This window comes from Rasamsonia emersonii, assembly GCF_000968595.1.
Source record: "Rasamsonia emersonii CBS 393.64 chromosome Unknown ctg1118621760271, whole genome shotgun sequence".
In the NCBI taxonomy this organism is placed as follows: Eukaryota; Fungi; Ascomycota; class Eurotiomycetes; order Eurotiales; family Trichocomaceae; genus Rasamsonia; species Rasamsonia emersonii.
In genome coordinates this window covers 52114-72657 of record NW_013563113.1, presented here as the reverse complement: position 1 = coordinate 72657, position 20544 = coordinate 52114, and the positions used below count along the sequence as shown (strand labels likewise).

The following is a 20544-nucleotide window of genomic DNA, read 5'->3' as shown; positions in this document are numbered from 1 at the left end:
GCGCTTCTGGATCGCGGCAGGCACGCACGAGGCTGCGCGCGCGATGAGTTGGCTGCTGAAGTGTCGTCTGCGCCGTACAGACACCTGGTTGCGTTGGATTGCAGCCGTCGTGATGGCAGGTCGAAGGAACAGCAACGTGGCCCATGCGCACGATAGCGCTTGGCCAGCAGGCCTGCGCCATCGCGGCCAGGGCGGCCCGGCGCGCTGATTGGCCGCGGCTACGGTCGGTGTGCCGGTTCCAGGAACAGCTTATTTTAGGCTGGCCGCGAAGCAACCATAGTTCGCGCACGAGGAGAGACCCGTCCCCGCGGAGAGGGCGAGGGTGCCCTGTTCCGACAGGGCGGTCTACAGAACTGAACGGAAAACACTGAGGATGCTAAACTTATGCATGGCCGTGACACAAGTCGAGGTGGAGCCTGCACGACCCCTCATGACGATGCGCTGCGCTGCGCTGGGGCTGGAAACAATCCTGGTCGGTCCGGACGGACGGCGGCCCAACCAGCAGGCGGTATGTTGCATCTGTTTGTCGAAGTTCACAATTATCCAGAGTTTATACGAAGCAATCCTCTGTGCGAAAGTTATGCACTGTTCGCAGCGATCCTCATTGGCTGGCGATTGGCCAGCAAGCTCGGCTGCTGGCGCTATCCACGGGACTCCCGCTAGTTCGTAAGCGAGCCCCGCTAGCCCCGATCGGAGCAGGCAAGAGCTCTCTCGTCACTTCCCAGGTCGTAACCTGACTGCTCCTTCCGATCGTCTTCCATTTCTTTTTATTTCATCCGATCTGATGCCGTATAAAAGGCGCAGCCTTCCCCGCATCTAACGCGGCAAGTTCCTAGAACGGGTGGCCACAGCGCTGCGCTTCGACTCGCGACCGTTGAAGACAGCTGCAACGATGCAGACGGAGTGTCCTCCGGAGGTTGCAGCTTGCAGCAGAGACTTTGACTTTTCCTTAGCATGCGTGCACGTTCCATCCCGCCAGTTCGGTTTTTCTTTCCTCTCCGACTTATCAGACAGCTCAGCTGTACGAGTAGCCAGGATGGATGAATAAAACCAGCATGGGTGAATATAGCCAGCGTGGATGAATTGCTCGACAGGTCGTTTACGTGACGTCAGTCAGGACGAAGTATTCATTGAAAATATCGCACTGATCGACCGATCCGAAAGTTCTTTCTTTTTCATCCGATCTGGCGGTTCTCAATCCCAATCGAGGCATGTTTTAGCCTGGTTGCAACGCGAGACCCAATTTCAAGACTTTGACCAAGATTGTGCAGTGCAGGGATTGTACTGTAGTAGCCTGCTGTCATGTCGGGCTTCAGAGTTCAGCCTTGTGTGGTGTGAGCTGCAGGCAACGCTGTCCGTGGAAAGTGCTGAATTTCAAGTTTTTTCCAAATATTCGGTTTTGCGACCGCCACTGACGACTAGGTAGCTAAGCTATGATATGATAGCTCTCCCCGACGATGCTTCACCGTACATTAGGTACAGATACGAGGTCTAGTCTGGATCGCCCAACTGACTAACTGACTAACCACAAGACAATTGATCTTGTCTTGTCAAACAAGAAGTAAAAGGAAGAGAATTTCTACACTCTGTACAAAGCAGATATATATAGAGAGATTGTGAAACTGAAATTAACCTTTCTGGCCCCGTTTCAGATAGATAGATAAAGATACCAGTCGATAGGCACATAGCACCTAGACAGGAAAGTACGGTACGGTAGGGGAGTGGGGACCAGGTAGATCATCATCGTCGTAATTAATTAACTCCGGCTCCGTCGCTGTTCTCACCGTCTTGTTTGATTTTCGTTTGAGGTTGCGTGCTTGATCCACTCACCACGAGGGAGCGAGCTGAGCTGAGTCCTGACTGTACTGTATGATCGACCGGACCGGGCTGAATGGCACCTCCAATGATGTCAGCAAGTCAAGGTGCAGAGAGTTCACGAAGTTCACGTGTTTTTGTTTGCGGGGTTTTTTTTTAACGAATTCCAAATCATGGATGGCTCGAGTTACCTGCCTAGGCTAGTTAGGTAGTTAGGTAGGTAATCCGCTTTCGCGGGTAATTAATAATAAAAATAACAATTGGCCCCAAGTTCCAACCGAAGAAGAATTTTTCTTTCTCTGTACGAGGGACGCATGTATGCGTTATTAATATTCAATCCAATTGATCATTGCACTACGGTGAATTTTCTCGAGGTAGGTACCTAATTGTGGATAACCAAGCAACGGGCGAAAAGGGCGGTACCTACAGTACGGTTGTACCTAAACAAGTGGAGCAGAGACCGAGCTGAGCGGGTACGACGTCGGGTCGGTACGGAGGAGTACAACAGTACTGCAGTAACTGCACATGTACCTTAGGTAGCTACCTTAGGCGCAGTACAGTACATACTCTACATTCCTTTCGTTATGTGATTGGTTAGCGGTTGATTGATGGCTGATGGGATGAATCCTCAATGGAATTCAGTTCTGCAGACTGCCTGTTCTGGAAAATCGTCCCAAAAAAGCAACCAAAACAAGTCCAATAATGCCATGGCAAGGCAAAGCTCAATGCCTGGCTAGGTAGGTAGTATACAACTTTAAAGTTCTGCAGATGCCAGATGCCAGGTCCAATTTCAATTCCATTCTCGTGCCATTGTCCTTTTTCATTCTAGTCTGGTGTGGCTGTTAGCCTGTTACCATTACTCTGTATGGAGTAGAGATAGATGCTCGCCAGGTCCTGACCTGAGAATCCTCACAGCACCAGCTGTTAAGCTCGCACTCAGTGTAGGTATAAACGAACACTCACGTTATCTTCAATATACCAAGTTCTTAGACCATCTAAAAATCCCTTATTCGTAACCATTATAATATTAATATATATTTTTCAGAACCTCCTGGCACAAGAAGGTCAGAGTCTCTGTGACGTATTCTCACACAAGACCAGATATAGTTTTGGGGATTTAAGTAGCAAAGTTCGCAGCACTTGGACGGAGTCTCCGTGGCGCAATCGGCTAGCGCGTCTGACTGTTAACTGTTATTCAACAGTGCAATCAGGAGGTTGGCAGTTCGAGCCTGCCCGGGGTACGTTTTTTTTTTTGGATTTTCTCTACGCCCGTTTCTCTCATACGGGGGCTTTTATGAAGAAATACGCCCGGGAGTACGGCTACACTCGACGAACAAAATTTTTCGTTTTAGCGGCCCCCACAGCGCTAAAATTTTAGCGCGTTGGCAATTGCATATCTAATCACGTGACTGACTCATTGGTTTGCTTTATTTGACAATTGACCCTTATGGTGTAAATTCACTGTTCCTAGTTAGGAAACTAGTAAGTACGGAGTATCTGTACATGTACTCAACTCCTATCCAGTGTTATTAGTACAGCGCATACATAGGTTCCTACCTACACGCCAAATCACCGTCATCATCATATATCATACGATACGATAGTCGAGTGGGCCAGAGAGATGGACAAACAGGTAAACAGGCAGACACGTGGCGGTTGGAATCGACCGACGTAGCGACTATGTATGCCGGTACGGAGTACCTAGATACTAGGTACTAGATACTCCGTACGTAGTGTACGATAGCTTCAGCTAGTTGTCTAGCTGTCTACTCCGTAGTTGATAGGTAGCTGATATTATTGTTTTTTTTTTGGCTCACCGATAATTCGTCTCTGTACTTTGTACTCCGTTCACGGTACAGAGCATGCATGGTCAGTTCGCTACTTTATCACTATTCATTCTCGGACTGGTTTACTCACAAATTAACTGTTAATTCAATGGTTAATTATTAGCTGTGGTTTATTTCTCCTCAATTGCTTTTATGACTAGCTCTGTGCAACTATGTAAGTGAGTTGCGATAGAAATATATATTTTGCTATCCTTGCAACTGCTCCTCCTTGCAGAGTAACAGCAACAAAAACGAATAATGAATAAGGACATCAATGATGCTTGACCAGTTGTGTACCTCATCATACGCATGAAATCATTGATTACGTGTGCTTTTTTTTTCTTACTCTCTATCTGCAACGAGCTCTTAAGACAGAGCAGATCCTGACCTATACTATAGATTAATGCATTATGCTAGCATAGTATATACCTGCACGAGACAGATATGATACTCCGTAGTACTCGTCCAGAGTACTGAGTAAGAAGGAACAAGGATACAGACACCTGTCTTCTGATTTTGCATGTACGGTACACTCTGGCCTGACCTGGTATGTTGTGTAGTAGTAATCTTAATCCCGTCGAGGAGGGAACATAAGACTTAGGATCTGCTCACTCACTTCTGGTCATCTATTTTTTTTTTCGTAGCTAGCTAGGTAGGTAGGTAGACAGGGGTCTTTCCTTCCTTCTTTCTTTCTTCCCCCCTTTTTTTCTCCCATCAATTAACTCACTTTTATGTACAGTACAGGATGTACGGAGTATGCATTGCAACATAATCGGCATTTATCTACCCATCTATCTATCTCTCTATCCATCGGCTCATATGCAGGATTTCAGAAATTGATCGATCGATGTTTCTTTCTCTGACTTGAAATGAATGAGCGAGCAAAGGGAAATGAATGAAGGAACAGCAACGGAATTAAGTATTAGTACAGTGCGTACATACATACATACATACATACATAGGTCAGATATTTCCAATCAACAAAATCACAATTTTTATTCATTCAACACAATTCGGAATGAAGCAGGGGAAAAAAAAACATATAACGAACAGTTAATACATCTTACTTGTCCCGAGAAATCGAGTAGAATGAAATGAAGTCTTGATTGAAAAGGAAAAGAAAAAAAAAAAGAGGAGTCAAATTGACAGGAAAGAACTGCAACTGACTCAGTATGAGTTGAGCATGGAATTCAACTCAATTCAATTGACACAACAGGAACGGGCTGAAACTGAACCCTAACTACCTACCGTCATTTCTCATCCCTTTTGAAAGGTATATATTTTTTCTTCAATGCCTATAAAAGGATCAATCATTTCCCGTAAATGTTTTTTTTTTCGCAGCCTCCTTTCTATCCTAGGCCAGGTCAGACATGTGGAATCTGAAGTCCTGAACTCAACTCAGAAATGAGGAATCACCTCGAAGCTATTAGGAATGGAAGGAATTTATTGATTGAATGAAGATACGGGATATACAGCATAGCTATCAAAGGAAAAAAAGAAAGAAGACGGGAAACACTCTCAACGGCATATATTTAAATACATTACTCCTTTTTTTTGGGCCGTTCTGGTGATGAGGGGATTTTATTTTCTGTCTGTCTGTCTGCCAAGTCTCTGCATTCGCTGTATGTACTGTGCACCTTTCTTGTATAGTAAGTTGGAGAGTTAGGGCTCAAATATCCTGCACAGTAGCTAGCGACATGTAGATTTGTCGCCTAGGTCAGGTCATCGTCATCAAATTTCCGAGTCTCACAATCCTTCTGAGAATTCCATAGACAGGAAGAAGAAAAGCAGATGCAACAACCCTGTCAATCTGTCTGTCTATCTGTCTGTCATAGAGAAGAATAGACAGATATAAACCTGACTGAGCCTAAGAATGAGTGTGACATATAACATATACCTAGTCAGTCGTTCCTCCCTCGATCAGTCAGACCTAGTGACTGCGATACTTTCAGATGTGTAGAGGGTTATGATCCCCCCCCCCCAAAAATTTCATTCTCGTATAGAAATATATCTTCTCATCGAGAAAAGAAAGGATGGAAAAGATAAAACCGGCAAATCCAATGCTATGTTTGAGATTAAGACGAGAAAAAAAAAGCGTTGCAAATTCAATGATCATTGGACAGAATACAGCAGATAGTCAGTTGGTCAGTTGGTCAGTTATATCTTCAGATGGGAACGAGTTAAATACTCAAGTGTTAGGCACATACATATCACTGAAAGAAAGAAAGAAGAGTCTGATTTGTATGATGTTTGTTCGTTTATAGAAGATTCCATTCCTTTTGCTCTTTTTATCTCTTCTCGGATATATCCCTCACGTAAACCCTGCTGAATAGGAATAGTAATCAATAAATCAATCATTCATGATAGATAGACGAGGGAATCATCAGACAAAAATAGACCCATCTTGTACGTACTGTACGGTACAGTGTACAGACAAGTCTTTCATTCATCCATGTCATGCCATATCATATCAGCCAATACAGCGCATCCAAAAACAGACCTTTGTAGTAATATCCCTATCCTATCCTACCCCAATCTATGTATTTCTATATCATTCTCGGTCTAGGTACTCTACTCCGACCCCGTCAGCTTCGCCTCAATGTTCAGCACGTCCGACTCGCTCTCGATCTCAATCACGCGGTTCACCTCGGCCGTGTTGCGCATCAGCTCGACCGCGCCGGCGTACATCATCCGGGAAGAAGGGTTGCAGTTTTCGGGGAGGTAGTAGAGGAGGACGTAAGGGACAGTGAGACGGCCGGAGGACTGTGCGGATCTATCAGTACTGACTGGCTGAATAGCAAGAAAGAGATTACAGCTGCAGGGTTGACTGTCGACTAGCTTACCAAAGTCAGCGGATAACTCAGCAGGACGAACCGCGGCGACGAGTCCGGCAGCTCGTCGGCCAGATCCTCCAGTTTGGAGTAGACCTCGTCATTCTCGGGGCGGATCTCTTTGGTCTTGGTGTCGATCAGATCTAGAGGATGTGATGGTCATCATAGCGTTATCATGTCTGTTCACTTATCCCCTGCCTTGCCGCATGCAGGTTGAATCTCCTGTCTCGGGGTTTATTTACGAAGGGAAGGTATATGTACAGATGATGGCTTGCGGGTCCTTTGCTCTTGACGTTCCCAGACGAAACTTGCGTAGTTTGTCCTTGGTCTCTTGCGAGAAGGAATATAATCGTGTGTCGGACTGATAATGGATGCTGTTAGTTTGCATTCATTCACTCGTGACTCGACAGGACGCAACACTCACCATCCTGTTCTGTCAAATGTGGGAGATTTCCAAATTTCTGATATGCGCTGAATTCTTGAAACGTGACTGACTGACTGACTGACTGACTGACTGATCACTGATAAAAAACTATGCTAGCCTGACGCTGCGTCATCACGTTTGTCAGCCCCGCAGATCAAATCAAAGATCTGATCAGCTAATCAATCCGCACCCGCATTTCGTCCTCCCCCACTCAACTCTCCTCCCTCTGTCTCTCTCCCCCCTTCCAGTACTCTAGTACGGAGTACTGATTGTACCACGTCCATTCCAAACAGCTTACTCCTCCATGCTCACTCGCCTAAGTCAATTGGCCCGCCATCTCTCTCGTCCATTGCCCAGTTTCGCCCTTCCCTCTGTTGTCTCTGCTGCTGCCACGGCACCGCGTTCGGCTTCGCGACTCTCCGACATGACATCATCCGCGACGGCGCTGGCGAACAGCGCAAAGACGATACACACGGCGGCGTGTCTGATCATTGGAGATGAGGTGCTTGGAGGGAAGGTGTGCAGGCCCTACGCTCAATTGCTTGCGTTCTGACGTCAAGATCAGCCTAATAGGCTAATACTAACGACACATCTAGACAATCGACACCAACTCGGCCTACTTCGCCAAATGGTGCTTCTCGCTGGGCATCCAGCTCAAGCGCGTCGAGGTGATCGCGGACGACGAGGAGGAGATCGCCGAGGCCGTGCGGCGCATGAGCAGCTACTACGACCTGGTCGTGACGAGCGGCGGCATCGGCCCGACGCACGACGACATCACGTACCCGTCGATCGCGAAAGCCTTCGGCCTGAAGCTGAAGCTGCACGAGGCGGCGTTCGAGCGCATGAAGCGCATGTCCAGGCCGCACCCGGGGCACCCCGATTTCGACTGGGACACGCCATCGCCGACGCTGAACGCGCGCCTGCGCATGGTCCAGCTCCCCTACGACGAGAACCTGCCCGAGGAGAAGCAGAGCGTCTTCGTGGCGGATGACTCGTGGGTGCCGATTGCGATCGTCAATGGGAACGTCTACATCCTGCCGGGCGTGCCCCGGCTGTTCGAGAAGCTGCTCGAGGGGCTGAAGCTGGTGCTGCTGCCGCGCCTGGCGGATCCCAAGGGCAACGGCCTCTACCGGATCCTCATCAGCACGCCTCTGCCCGAGAGCGCCGTGGCGCCGTACCTGACGGATCTGGCGCTGCGCGTGCTTCCGCACGGCGTCAAGGTCGGCAGTTACCCGCGCTGGGGGAAGAGGCGCAACACCGTGACGTTGGTCGGGAACAACAGGGAGTACATGGAGTCGCTGGTCCCGGAGGTGGAGAAGAATGTCGCGGGGAGACGAGTGTCGAGGGAGGATGAGCTCGATCCTCCGTCTGACGAGGAGACCAAGCAATAGTTTACATACAGGTTTTTTGACGCCAAACTCGCTACCTGGATGTATATTGTACTATACATGTACGTACCAATGATGGGACGACCTGTTTGTATGTTGATACCTTTGAAACAGTGGATACAGTATGGCATGCGACTAAGTCGTTATAAGCCTAGTTGAAATCCGACAATTACTGCACACGTACAACAGCTCGCTGAAATTATAACCTCGTTTAGATCAGCGTTTAGAATTGCTCAATTCTAAAGCGCATCGGCGCCCACCATAAATCGACTAGAGCACAAGAAACGCATCGAGAACCGGCGAAAGACATCAAGAGCAAACAAGCAATACAGCACCGTGTCTCATTTGTTCCAAAGCCCCCTCCATACACGTTGCCGCTGGCCTCAACAAATGGATTTCCCTAAACTACCCGTATGCATTGCTGGATGATGTCGTGGAATTGCGGAAGGAGCAGAGGAAAAACGTAGAGAAAAATAAAGGAAAAAAAAAGAAAATCGGTCCAGGGGGAATCGAAATAAGTGACAGTAAAGGGGAACGTTAAAAAAAAAGAAAATGTTCAAGGTGATATGCCAATGAAAACGCACCCAAGAAAAAAAAAGTATGAAAGCAAAACTATGTAGGACAGAGGGGAAAAGCAAGAGCCGCAAATAGGGTCGCGCGAATAGGAGCTGTCGGTAAGTACCAGCAGGATGATGCAGATCAATGCGGCGAAAAAAAGCTTTGTCATCCCGGTTTTTTTCAAGGCGAAGGGAATAGTACAAGGGTAATAACTTTGAGACCGATCCGGAGAAACGAAACATAAAGGAAATAAAATCGTGGTTGTGTAAACAGGACGGGCAAGCTATTTATATACGTCCGACCAACGTGTCAACGAAGGGGCCGCCTCGGTCGCGCGTCTCGTGTAGTGTCGGTAGGAATCTGGCGGTTACATGATGATGCACTTGCCGCAGCAGCCAGCACTCTCGCCGGGTTCGTTGACATCGAGCTTGCCCTCGGGGGCACGGCCACCAGGTGCACCCGACCCGGACGGGTAAGAAGACATCTCCTTGTTGTACCTGCGGATCTCGCGGACTAGGTCGTAAAAAGCGTTCTCGACGTTGATGCGCGACTTCGCAGAAGTCTCGATGAATTTGCAGCCAAACTGTCGGGCCAGAGCCTCACCCTCTGTCGGAAGAGACACCGTCAGCACCATGACTCAACTACTAACCGCGTGGCAGTGGAGCGTACCCTCTTGCGAAACCACTCTCTCCTTGTCCAGGTCGCACTTGTTGCCGACGACGATGATGGGGAAGTAGTCCTTGTCCTTCACGCGCAGAATCTGCTGTTGGAAGGTCATGATTTCCTCGAACGACTGGCGCGAGGTGATCGAGTAGACGAGCAGGAAGCCTTCGCCTGTCCGCATGTACTGTTCTCGCATCGCCGAGTACTCCTCCTGGCCGGCGGTATCCAGAACGTCCAACAGAGCGACCTCATCGTCGATGACGCACTGCTTGCGGTACGAGTCTGTTCGAGGGTGAGCTGATGAGCACGACACGACGACCAGCGGTGAGGTTGCCCACCTTCAATTGTTGGATCGTACTCGTCGACGAAATGGCTCTGGATCAATTGAATCGTCAAGCATGATTTCCCGACACCACCTCCACCGACGACCACCAGCTTATATTCTCGCAAGAACTAGAGACGCGAAGAGAGCGTCGAGTCAGCGGTGTCTCCGTAGCGATCGGGGAGCGAGGCCAGGCCGGCGCAGGGGTCGCCGGGCGGGCGGACGGGCAGGGAGCGTACCTTGGAAGCCATTGAGGCGGCACTGAGAGGACCTCAGTCTGGACAAGGCAGAGTTTGTCAGTTGAGAGAGCAGAGGGAGCCAGCAATGCCCGGGATGCAGTGTTTGGCGGTCGAGACTCGAAGAAGCAGCGAGTCTGCAGGTCTGTGGTCGGGGGACCTACCAACGAGGCGGAACACCAGAGCCAGCAGGGCCGTTCCACACAGGGCCGTAGCAGGTAACCTAAGCAGTAAGCGCGCCGAGCTTAGCGAATCCCACCGGCTCAGGGGGACCACACAGTGCGGAGCCAAGCGAGGGGTCTGGCAGTAGTAGTATATGTCGCGATCCCCTTTCTCCTGGCGAGAGAAAAGAAATTGCGATTGCGAGGTGCTGGGGTCTGATGGGCGAAGTGGCCGGGCTGAGGGAGGGGTGCCGACGCGGATCCAGGGGAAGGGGCACGAACGACGATGGGCGTGGGGGGACCAGACAAGCAATGTCTCCGGCGAGACGCGATGGAGGATGGATTGGATGGCTGGGCGGTGGAAGCGTGGGCAGAAGGACTCCAGGAGGCAGGACGCAGGAGCAGGACGCAGTACTCCGTAGGAGGAGAGCAAGTCGACACGCGCGCTGCGGCAGACCAACCAGGGCTAGCACGGCGAGAGTAGTGGCGGTACCTACCCAGGTACGGAGCGGACAAGAAGGCTGCGATTCGGGGCCAGGAATCTGGGAGATCAGGCAATGGGTGGTTTGGGTCTGGTTCGGGTCTGGTTCTGGTTCTGCAGATGCACCTAGTTGCTGCTGGCGCACCCCGTCCACCTTCGCCGTTGGGCGTTGCGGTCCACCCGGCGACGCTCCTGCCCTGATCCGGCCTAGCGCGTCCCCAAGGCCTCTGCCAAGCGTCTCCGGGCTGCTCGCGTTGCCTGGCGCGCCTCTTCCTGGGCAACCCAGATGAAGCAGAAGCACATCAAGGCCGAAGTTAATAACCATATAATAATAAGCTCCAGGTCGCGATTAATATTATTCTGCGGCTAACTACGGAGGAAATGCCTGCTGCTGCCAGCTGTGGCGCTGTGGTTGTATGATGATCGCCAACCAGCCACGGCACAACCGCGGTACGCACGTCGCATCTCCACCACGTGACTCGATGGAAGATGCTCGATTTGCCAGGTTTTCTCTCTGCCGGAACTTCGCTGCTGACTACTACCCCGCAGGACGAGTCTTAGCTGTGGGAGCTGATATAGTAGTTAGTTAGTGGTTGGTTGATTACGAATAATAATAGAAAGAAAATTGATCCCGCAAAATGATCTATAAAAAGCATTACCTAATACTACTACAGCTGCGTACGTCCTTCCACGTCAATATATTTACCCGATCGATCGATCGATTGATTGATAGATCGATAGATAGGTAGATAGGTAAACTAGGTATGTACCATCAGTCAGTCAGTTTTTCCCCATCAGATGTGATTTGTCATTCTATCATATCATACGAAGTACTCCTGCAGAGGACAATACAGTACATATGCTGGGTTCAGGAAAGCAAAGACAGCTGTCAACACTTCCTTTCTTTGTCAGCGATCGATCTATTACTTACTCTGTGGAATAATATTGAGATAATGCCTCTGCCTCATATACTATAACCTATCCACCTTCCTAATCTGTACCCTGTACCTACATCTACATGTGACCACTGACTGATAGGTAGTGATAGTGATAGTGATAGTGACAATATCTACTATCGTTATCACATATAGATAGATAGTAACAAGCAAGGTGCCAGCCATGCAGCCATGTGTGTGTGCCATGCATGTTTCATCAGGGTTCTTGCAAGGTTACGTTACACTAGCAGTCATATGTCAATAAATATGTAATATATTTATATTATACACCCCCTGTTTTTTTTTGGGCTGAAACATGGGCATTTCCTCCCCCTAAAAAAGTATTTTATAGACTGACTGAAGGTCAGGGGGAGGTCTGTTTCAGTCCCTCCCTTGCACCTTCAGTCAGACAGACCAGACATGCCAACATGCCACGAATTGATTGATTTGTAGGGTTCGTAGCTTATCTACATACATACCTAGGTTAGGTAGTTACATATCAGGCCAGAAGTAAGTAATATTCGCCTGAACCAACCAACCAACCAATCAACCAATCAATCAGCCAGTCAATCAACCATAAGTCACGATCCAACCCTCACTCAGTACAGCCTGATACCAATCAATAATATATCCTATCAACCTGCCACTGCGGACCGGGCGGACCGGACCAGTCAAGTCAGCCAACAACAAACGCTTAACTGTTGGAACCCCCTCCCCAGCTAGCTAGAGAAGATCGTATCGTGTTTGGTATTGCCGTTGTTGGTGTTGGTGTTGGTGGTTGTGTGGATTGAGTCTACTTCTGTTTCTGGTGACTGGCTAGATCCCAGCTAGCGCTTTTTAAGCTGATCTGCGTCGACTATATCTATCTACATATCTATCTATCTATCTGGGGAAGCCGTGTTACACTTCATATCTATGCTGTTGGCGGCTGACCAGCAGTCTGTCTCGCTTTACATCACCTATCCTGGTAGGTGGCTTCCTCGTCGCTGTATTTTGCAAAGTTCATCATCTGAATTGGCCTGAGGCCGGTGCGTGTCCGATTATCGCAGCCGTCTGGTTGGTTTTCATTCCGCCGGCCAACTGCCGCCCTGAGCAAGCTCACGCTTTTCATCCACAGTCAGGTCGCTTTTGGCGCGCCCGATCCTGATAAACAGCGCCATGACGGCGCACGCAAAACCCGCGGTTCCGGCTTCGAACCAAAACACCGCCTTGTAACTCTGTCTCAACCCCAGGTGCGCCGTTTCCGCCTGCGTGATGTCTGCAAACCCCAGGAGGACCGCAACCCCAAGGTGCTGCACACTGTTGACCAACCCTCCTGCGATTCCCTTCTGCGCACTCGGTACGCTGGTAGTGATGAAGACGTTGGCCACATTAAACGTGATGTCGATGCCGATCGTGGCGCAGATCATGGCAGGAAACACCCACGCCCAGTACACGCCCCCCTCCGGAATCAGTGCGAATAGCAGTCCCGTTCCAATAAACCCGGCACCGGAAAAAATCAAGAGAATCGTCCCGGGGATCAAATGGAGGACGGCACCCCCGACAGAGGACAGGAGGACACCACCAACGACCATTGGGGTACTCCATGCCACGATCTGGAGAGGGCTGGCTCCCATGAAAGTTGTCATGCTAGATACATGCATTCCGTCAGTCATCCCTGACAGCCGGGTTGGGCAGGGCATGGTCCACTTACTAAAGCACGCCGTAAAGCAGGTAGATCCCTAGCCCCCCGTACACCAGTGACAGCGCAATGACGACTGGCTTCATATACGGCACACGAAACACGTCAGCTGGTAGTATCGGCGCCTTCGCAACCCATCCTTCGACATAGACTGCGGCGGCCAGGATTATAGCCCCCGCGATAAGACAGATGTAAACATACGGGGTCCTCCATCGCTGCGGGGCGTGGGAGCTTTCCGTAATCGCAAAGACGAACAGCACCAATCCCGCCACGGTGAGACATGCCCCCGCCCAGTCCATCTCGTGGTGCTGTTTGCAATGTTCCGCATAGTCGGACGGTACGGATAGAAACGTGGATACCGTCGTGACGGCAGCGAAGATGGTGCCAAAGAAGAAATACCAATGCCAGGAAAGGTACTGGCCGGCGAGGCCTGAGAAAAAGATCCCGGCAAAGAACCCAAGGACCGCGCATGCTCCGTACAAGCCGAATACCAGATTCTTCCTCGGACCAGGCCGATACGTGATCGCCAGGAGCATGACGCCAGATGGAAGCATTGCGGCCAAGCCCAGACCTTGCAATGCCCGGCAAAAGACGAGCATCAGCATGTTTTGGGAAAAACCCGCAATCAAGGACCATATGGTCAGCCAGAGGCCGCCGCAGATGTAGATGACATATCCGCCGACGATGTCTGACAAGCGACCAAACACCATCAGAGTGGAAGCCACAACCAGAGAGAGGGCACTGGTGGGCCACACCATGGAAGCTTCAGGGATATCGAATGCTGCTTTCAGCTCTGGCAAGATCACATTGGATCCCGTCATGAAATATTCCTGGGAGAGGTGATCAACAAGCATGTTCAATCCCCATATACACAGGCCTACCTACCGTTAGAATTTGGGACATCAACACCGAAAAGCAAAAGGCAGACTCGGACCAGATGCTGGAAAAGCATGGCGGACGCTCTCTCCCGAGGCGCTCAATACGGGCCTCGGTCGATTCGTCCAGCTCTACGGAACGGATGCCATTGGCATCGCTGGTCTGGTCTAAGGGCGTCTGCATGCTTCGATTATATCCCCGGAAGACGCGTGATGAAAAAGGATAGTTGTTTGCATGGAGAATCTAGTACAGGCCCGAAACGCGGCAAACGGAGTCGTCGACGATGGGCTCATGTTACAGAAGATGGGATGGTACCAAGGTGACGACCATCGGCATTCATCCAGGCAATGATAATTGAAAAGAAGCAGAAAAGCAACATCTTTGCTTTTTTGGGGGGGATTTTTCCCTGAAATAAAAAAGAGACGATTGCGGTGCTCCATGCAAAAGGTAAAAAAACGAAGTCTGATTCCTCGGTCCGCTCACGTAACGTCATCGGGTCCCGTTCCCACTGGCCCCGCCTCTACTTGGCTGCCTGTTTGGGAATCGCCCCGGCATGACTAATGTTATTTGTTACCTAATTGCATTTGGAGCCCTTCATGGCCTCATTTGGGGTTGACAGGCACACCGTCTTTTCGATTGCGTGAAAAAGTCTATATTATTATTATTATTATTTTCGTGGACTTTTTTTTTTAACCCTGACGCTAAAAGCGGAGAAATTTTTTTCAATTCTTATTCTATTTGTATGGAGTTTTTCAGCCGCCTAGCTGAATCCTGACCCACCTAGGGCTTAGGGCCTAGGGTCAGGGCATGATGCATCTACTCCGTAAGTTCGTAACAACCAATTTCGTGTGGAGAAAGATGGCAACACCCCCATCTTGCCAGTATTATTACTCCGTAAACCCGCATCTTGTTAAGATTTAATACTAGTCCCACTTAGGAGGGGCTTGGGCGCTTCCAGTCTAGATTAGATTCGTCTATGCACATGGAGGGTCAGACTATATAATCTCTTGCGGAGAGGGTCATTCTGAAATAATAAAAAAATGTCAGGAGTGGTATCAAGGTAAGCTGCACTACTATTGTGATATCATATCTACCTGAGTGAGTGAGCCTGGGAACGAAGGATTTACTGCTACTGGGCTGATCGGAGTATTTCCTCTGGACATCGAACATTTATTATATATGCATTTCATCTGCAAGATGAATGAAATCCCGAATAATTTCATCAAGCTTGCAAGATCCTCCGACAGAGACATGTACAAATCAAAGTCCAACAGGCTACGACAGAAGTTTTAGGACCTCACAGCTATCGAGCTAAGAAGAACCCTGAGCAGAAAGGTCCAGAGGAGAAACGCACGTAAAGGCATTCACCTGCGGGATTTCGAACGCGACAATCATCCCCTCGATGGCGGCGTACAATCCCAGGCCGGCGGTGGCTAGGGCTCCAATCGCATACAGGACATGGAGAATGTTCCAGTGCCACGGTCCTTTGATCAGACCTCGGACCCATCGCCGGACTCCGGTGTCCTGGCGCGTCACGGTCCCGGTCGTGGGATCGAATTCGTCGCCAGCGCTCGTCTTCAGCGCGTACAGCTTGATGTTGTAACCCAGGGCGAGGATCGGTGGGAACGAATAGGTGAATTGGATGACGGTCGTGGCCGAGATGACCGACACGAAGCCGAAATAGTCGGGAATCGCGGCCGCGACGACATACGCAATCGACCACCAGAGTGGCACGATGATCGCCCACAGGATTTTGCCTCTCCGGTGCGTCAGAGGCGGCGCTTTCAGAATATCCCTGGAAAGAGTCAGAGAAAAATCCAGAGTGAAAGTGAAAGAGCCATCGCGATGGAAATTGGCAACTCACATGAGCACATTATTGTAGAAAACCTTGATCCCAATATTGCCATACAGCCCTGCTGCGATCAGCCCGCTCACGCATGCGAGCATATCTCCTACGACCTGGAACCCATACAGTGATACGCCCTGATAGGAGATTTGGTAGGCGTATTGGCCTTGGAAGTAGTAAACATAGCAGCCATAAACCAGATAAACCGTGTAGATGAAGAACTGTGCTCCCCACATGGCCTTGATGAAGTCATGCGGCCGTTTCATCTCGGCCATGAATTCGATGAACAGCTGGGCACCACCGTAGGCAAAGACCCCTTGCAAGAGGCCGTTGATCGAGCCGATCAGACTATGCGGATTCGGGTTCCCATTATAGTGGATAATCGCAGGATAGATCCCTGTGCGCGGATCGGGTGTGATGGTTGCTGGATCGACTGCTCCCCCGGCCGAACCAAGCACTGAGATCTCGTAATTCGGCGGACTGTGAGCCATGACGCCCATCGTGATAAAAATCACCAGCAGATTGATCCAGACCGCCGTGTTGGCCAGCCATCCGTAATTTCGGAGGGTCCGCACTTGGCCGATGAAATACCCAACAATCACAAATAGCACACAGCACACAGAATAGCAGAGGCGGAATTTGGACACCTGCGAGATCCCTTGCCCTTCCAGAATGATGACTTGGCCCAGGATCAGGAGCAGCAGGAGTGCCTGCAAGACGTTGACAAAGTGACGCGCGTAAGGGCCATAGATGCGAAAGACCAGGTCGCCGTAGTTGCGGACGGGGAATTCATGCGAATCCAGGCCGAGGAACGCCTTCCACAGCAGATATCCAGAGTAGCCGGCCATGAAGCCGAAGACCGTATAAAGAGCCTAGAATATCGATCGGGTTTAGAGAGCCGCATGACTACTCACAAACACAAAAGAGCGGGACTTACGATACCGGGACCCCAGCCCAAGGTTCCCATGGCAAACCCGACTCCGTACGGCCCCAGGATATCCGTGGTGATCAGATAGAAGCACGCGCCGGCCGTTGCGGTCCTCATCATCCGCGACGCATTGGTCCACTCCTCGTCCGAGATTTCGAGACGATTCGCTGTGGCTTCCTTCGTCTGGTCGCCGGTCGGAGGAGGCGGGGAGTTTTGCGACTCATCCTGGGTCGGTTGGCTGGCACTTCTTCCTCTGAAGAGCGTTTTCCACAAGGTTGTAGTCGGGCCGTCTGATGCGGCAGCCGCCTTTTCCTCCTCGCGTGTCTTCAGCGCATAGTAATGGTACTCTTCGAACGTCACGTCTGGATCGTGGAGACGTCGATGCTGCGGTTTGATGACTGCGCGTGGCGGGGAAGCATCCCCACGGGGTTGCTCTTCCGGATCCATCGCCGACCTCAGTTAGTTGGAAGCTGTTAATACAAATCAACAATGACAATGCGACTCGAAACGTCAACGGGGTTCACAAAGCATCGCGATAGCAGGGCCTCTGATTGCCCTGAACTTCAGCTGACAAGGGCCAGCTAGATAAAGGGGCCCGAGAGCTTATCTGCTGATCTAGAACGACCTTCCGTATCGGGAAAAGATTCCTTCTTCGGCTATACTATCGCCCAGACAAATGCTTTAACTTTCTGGCCGGAACTTTGAATCGCGTTCCGTGTGAGAATAGACCGATAGAGGTAGAAAACTCCGTATGTAGATAGCCTCACTGCTGACCTTGAAGCAGCATAATGAAAGTTTTGCTGAGTACCTTCCAAGCTTGCGAGTCGCTAGTATTGGCCGCTAGAAGAACCGTGTCTATGGAAATCAACGAGCCTGTGGGACTGAATTGAACAGCAACAAAGTTGTTACTTCGATGTGGTATTTTGTATGGATATCTATCTATGTTCTGTAAAGTGATTGAATGTACGATCACATGGAAATGTACGAGAGTATCCACATTCGTCTGCCTCGTAAGTCACGAAACAAACTAATGAACCTGACCGAGGCGCAACATCCCCAATCTTGTCAATGTACAACAACGATGACGTAGGACGTTCGGCTTAAAGCGTTCGGCTTAGAGCTTACGGTGCAGGTGGGTAGGCGATCCCTAGACACGATCTCAGTCAGTCATCTGATAGCACAGTCAAGACCTGAATCATATGTCGATAAATTTACTTACCTGGTGACTAGGGAAGATCAGGGTATCGGCAATGACAACGTTCTCCCTGCGGCTCGCAGCGAAGACAATGACTTCGGCAATGTCGTCAGGGGTAAGAGGCTCGCAGCCACTAGACAGAATGTCAGTACATGTTCTAGGGTTTAGAGTCCATCGTAGGGAGCATACGCGTAAACAGCATCAGCTTTCGCCTTATCCCCGTAGTAACGAACGATAGAGAATTCCTGTATGAAATGTCAGCCAGGCGGGTCAGGAATCACACCAGCAGGAGAACCGTACAGTTTCGACCTGACCGGGATCGATCTCGATAACACGGATGCGGGTCGAGATGAGCTCCTTTCTCAAGGCATCGGTGAAGCTGCGGACGAAAGCCTTCGTGGCGCAGTAAATGCTGCCACCTGGGTAGGCCTCACGTCCCGCAATGCTACCAACGTTGATAATGTCACCGCGACCGCCCTCATCACGCTTCTTGAAGATCGGAAGGATGGCCTGGGTCATGTTGATCAAGCCAGTGACATTGGTGGAGATCATCACGTTGATGTCGTCGGGGTTGATGTCTGGGGCCTGCGCGACACCCTTGACCAGACCACTGCTTGTCATCAGCAAGGTTCACAAGAATGGAACATTATCATAACAAGGTTGAGACTCACGCATTGTTCACAAGCACATGGATGTCCTGGAATTCAGCCGGCAGAGAGGGCACAAAGTTCTTCACCTCCTCCGGGTTGGACACGTCCAGTTTCACTGGCAGCACCTTGACACCATCTCCAACTTCCTCCTTGATCTCCTTGGCAAGCTGTTCAAGCCTGTCCACGCGTCTAGCTGTGACGATCAGCTTGAGGTTCTTGGGGGAGCTACGCGCGAACTCCTTGGCGGTGCTGTAGCCAATTCCAGAGGAGGCACCGGTGATCACGATAGTTTTGCCTTCCAGGCGTTTAGCCACTGCAGAAGCCATGGCGCGTCTGAGAACAGCGTGCTGCACGGACGGTTCAAGGGCACTGCGATAAGCAAATGCGGAGTGGAATGCGGGGAAGCTTTTGCTTGTGCTGGCTCGACTCAGATGTCTAATTGACCTAGCAGCAGCACGAAGAGGATACATGAAGATGTCCAGGACGTATCCTGTATGGTCTATTTATGTTAAAGAAGGAAGAGAACGCGAGATGATGCAATTAAACAAGGAGGGGAAACATCGTGCGGGGATAACGTTCAGCCGGGGCTCCGACCCGATCTCCGCGATGGTGGGGCTGTCGGAAACATGCCCGAGGAATGCAAGTATGTACCTAGTTACTGATTTCAACTGCAAGTGGATGAGAAATTAGATGCTAATATCGAGGGAAATATCCAGAGTGAATATCCCATTACAACTCTCCACCAATGGTTACGAAAACGCTGTGAAGATCTTTGTTGGGAGATTCAAAGATTGCCTGCAGAAGTTGAGCGAATCTAGATTATCTGGGAGAAAGGATCAAAAGAAGCGCTCTTAGCCTTTGGTACTCCATTTCGAGTAAGATACCCTGGTTAGCCGACCACCTATCCAAGAGATTGGATATGGATGTCCTGCTTTTTTTTCCTACTGTTCCATACTGGTTAGGTTGATCACTGCTGTACTGTACTCATGGCAAGGAGAACTCGAACCACAATGTAATAATACCCTACACATGGATGTAGATAAGAGGAAGGATATGGCCTTTTTCATGCACTAAGAGGCTTTTTTCCAATTTTCGTCCCCCCAGACATACCGTCCACGTGCAATGCAGTCATCACAGGGATACAGCTTCGTCTTCTGCCCCAGCCATATCTGCTCGGCAGACTCGCAACAACTTTTGCCTGCAGCCTTGGCCTCATCGCACTGGTAGTGTGTGCTCGGCCAGTCAAGTATGTGACCGCATAGCAGTCTGACTCTCCCTATGAGTTGTCGGCACATGCCGTCTCGGCTTGATCTCGATGATTGATTGATTGATTGCCACTGTGAAACGATATTCAATGCAAGGAAATCGTGAAATTTTATCATGCGGAGTGCGTACTGCGTACAGCTTGGTATACCTGCAGAGTCAAGTTGAGTCGAGTCGACCTGTCGAGGCGATCGGTCAGATAGATCCCACATTGAACGATATTGAAACGAACTGACATCTAGTAGTATGTCCACGCTAAGCAAGTAAGATCTTGAGAAGAGACGCAAAAGATAGCAGAAGAATGCAGAAATCGACTGCCTGACGAGGAATGGATCCTTTCGATGCTCTTCACTCGAAACGACAATCAGATAGATGTTCTTACAACAAAACGAAATGAGGAACGAGCGAATAAATGCAGGTGTTACCTAGACGACTAACTACACAAAGAAGGCCTGCATTCAGTAT

General features: G+C 50.0%; 5 protein-coding genes across 5 annotated transcripts; 2 read left to right on the top strand and 3 right to left on the bottom strand.

Annotated features, from left to right (window-relative positions):
• Positions 1–892: 892 nt before the first annotated feature.
• T310_5363 (uncharacterized protein) lies at positions 893–1495 on the top strand (the record flags this gene model as incomplete). The annotated part of the gene is made up of 3 exons (XM_013471792.1): positions 893–1021; positions 1070–1334; positions 1446–1495. The coding sequence occupies 3 exons, from the start codon at positions 893–895 to the stop codon at positions 1493–1495; spliced, it is 444 nt and encodes a 147-aa protein (XP_013327246.1).
• Positions 1496–6212: 4717 nt separating this feature from the next.
• On the bottom strand, positions 6213–6899 carry T310_5362 (GMF family protein; the record flags this gene model as incomplete). The annotated part of the gene is made up of 4 exons (XM_013471791.1): positions 6213–6404; positions 6485–6615; positions 6734–6833; positions 6897–6899. 4 exons carry the CDS (start codon positions 6897–6899, stop codon positions 6213–6215), a joined length of 426 nt encoding a protein of 141 aa, XP_013327245.1.
• A 301-nt stretch (positions 6900–7200) lies between these two features.
• On the top strand, positions 7201–8287 carry T310_5361 (Molybdopterin binding domain protein; the record flags this gene model as incomplete). Its single annotated transcript, XM_013471790.1, has 2 exons — positions 7201–7413; positions 7493–8287. The coding sequence occupies 2 exons, from the start codon at positions 7201–7203 to the stop codon at positions 8285–8287; spliced, it is 1008 nt and encodes a 335-aa protein (XP_013327244.1).
• Positions 8288–9209: 922 nt separating this feature from the next.
• Positions 9210–14380, bottom strand: T310_5360 (MFS multidrug transporter; the record flags this gene model as incomplete). Its single annotated transcript, XM_013471789.1, has 15 exons — positions 9210–9448; positions 9512–9787; positions 9844–9958; positions 10067–10098; positions 10228–10690; positions 10722–10978; positions 11164–11275; positions 11412–11463; positions 11637–11676; positions 11718–11774; positions 12116–12119; positions 12574–12626; positions 12743–13269; positions 13334–14151; positions 14207–14380. 15 exons carry the CDS (start codon positions 14378–14380, stop codon positions 9210–9212), a joined length of 3219 nt encoding a protein of 1072 aa, XP_013327243.1.
• A 1128-nt stretch (positions 14381–15508) lies between these two features.
• T310_5359 (Oligopeptide transporter protein) lies at positions 15509–19286 on the bottom strand (the record flags this gene model as incomplete). The annotated part of the gene is made up of 9 exons (XM_013471788.1): positions 15509–15992; positions 16062–16915; positions 16981–17425; positions 17739–17910; positions 18097–18118; positions 18191–18299; positions 18356–18411; positions 18467–18776; positions 18838–19286. 9 exons carry the CDS (start codon positions 19284–19286, stop codon positions 15509–15511), a joined length of 2901 nt encoding a protein of 966 aa, XP_013327242.1.
• Positions 19287–20544: the final 1258 nt, after the last annotated feature.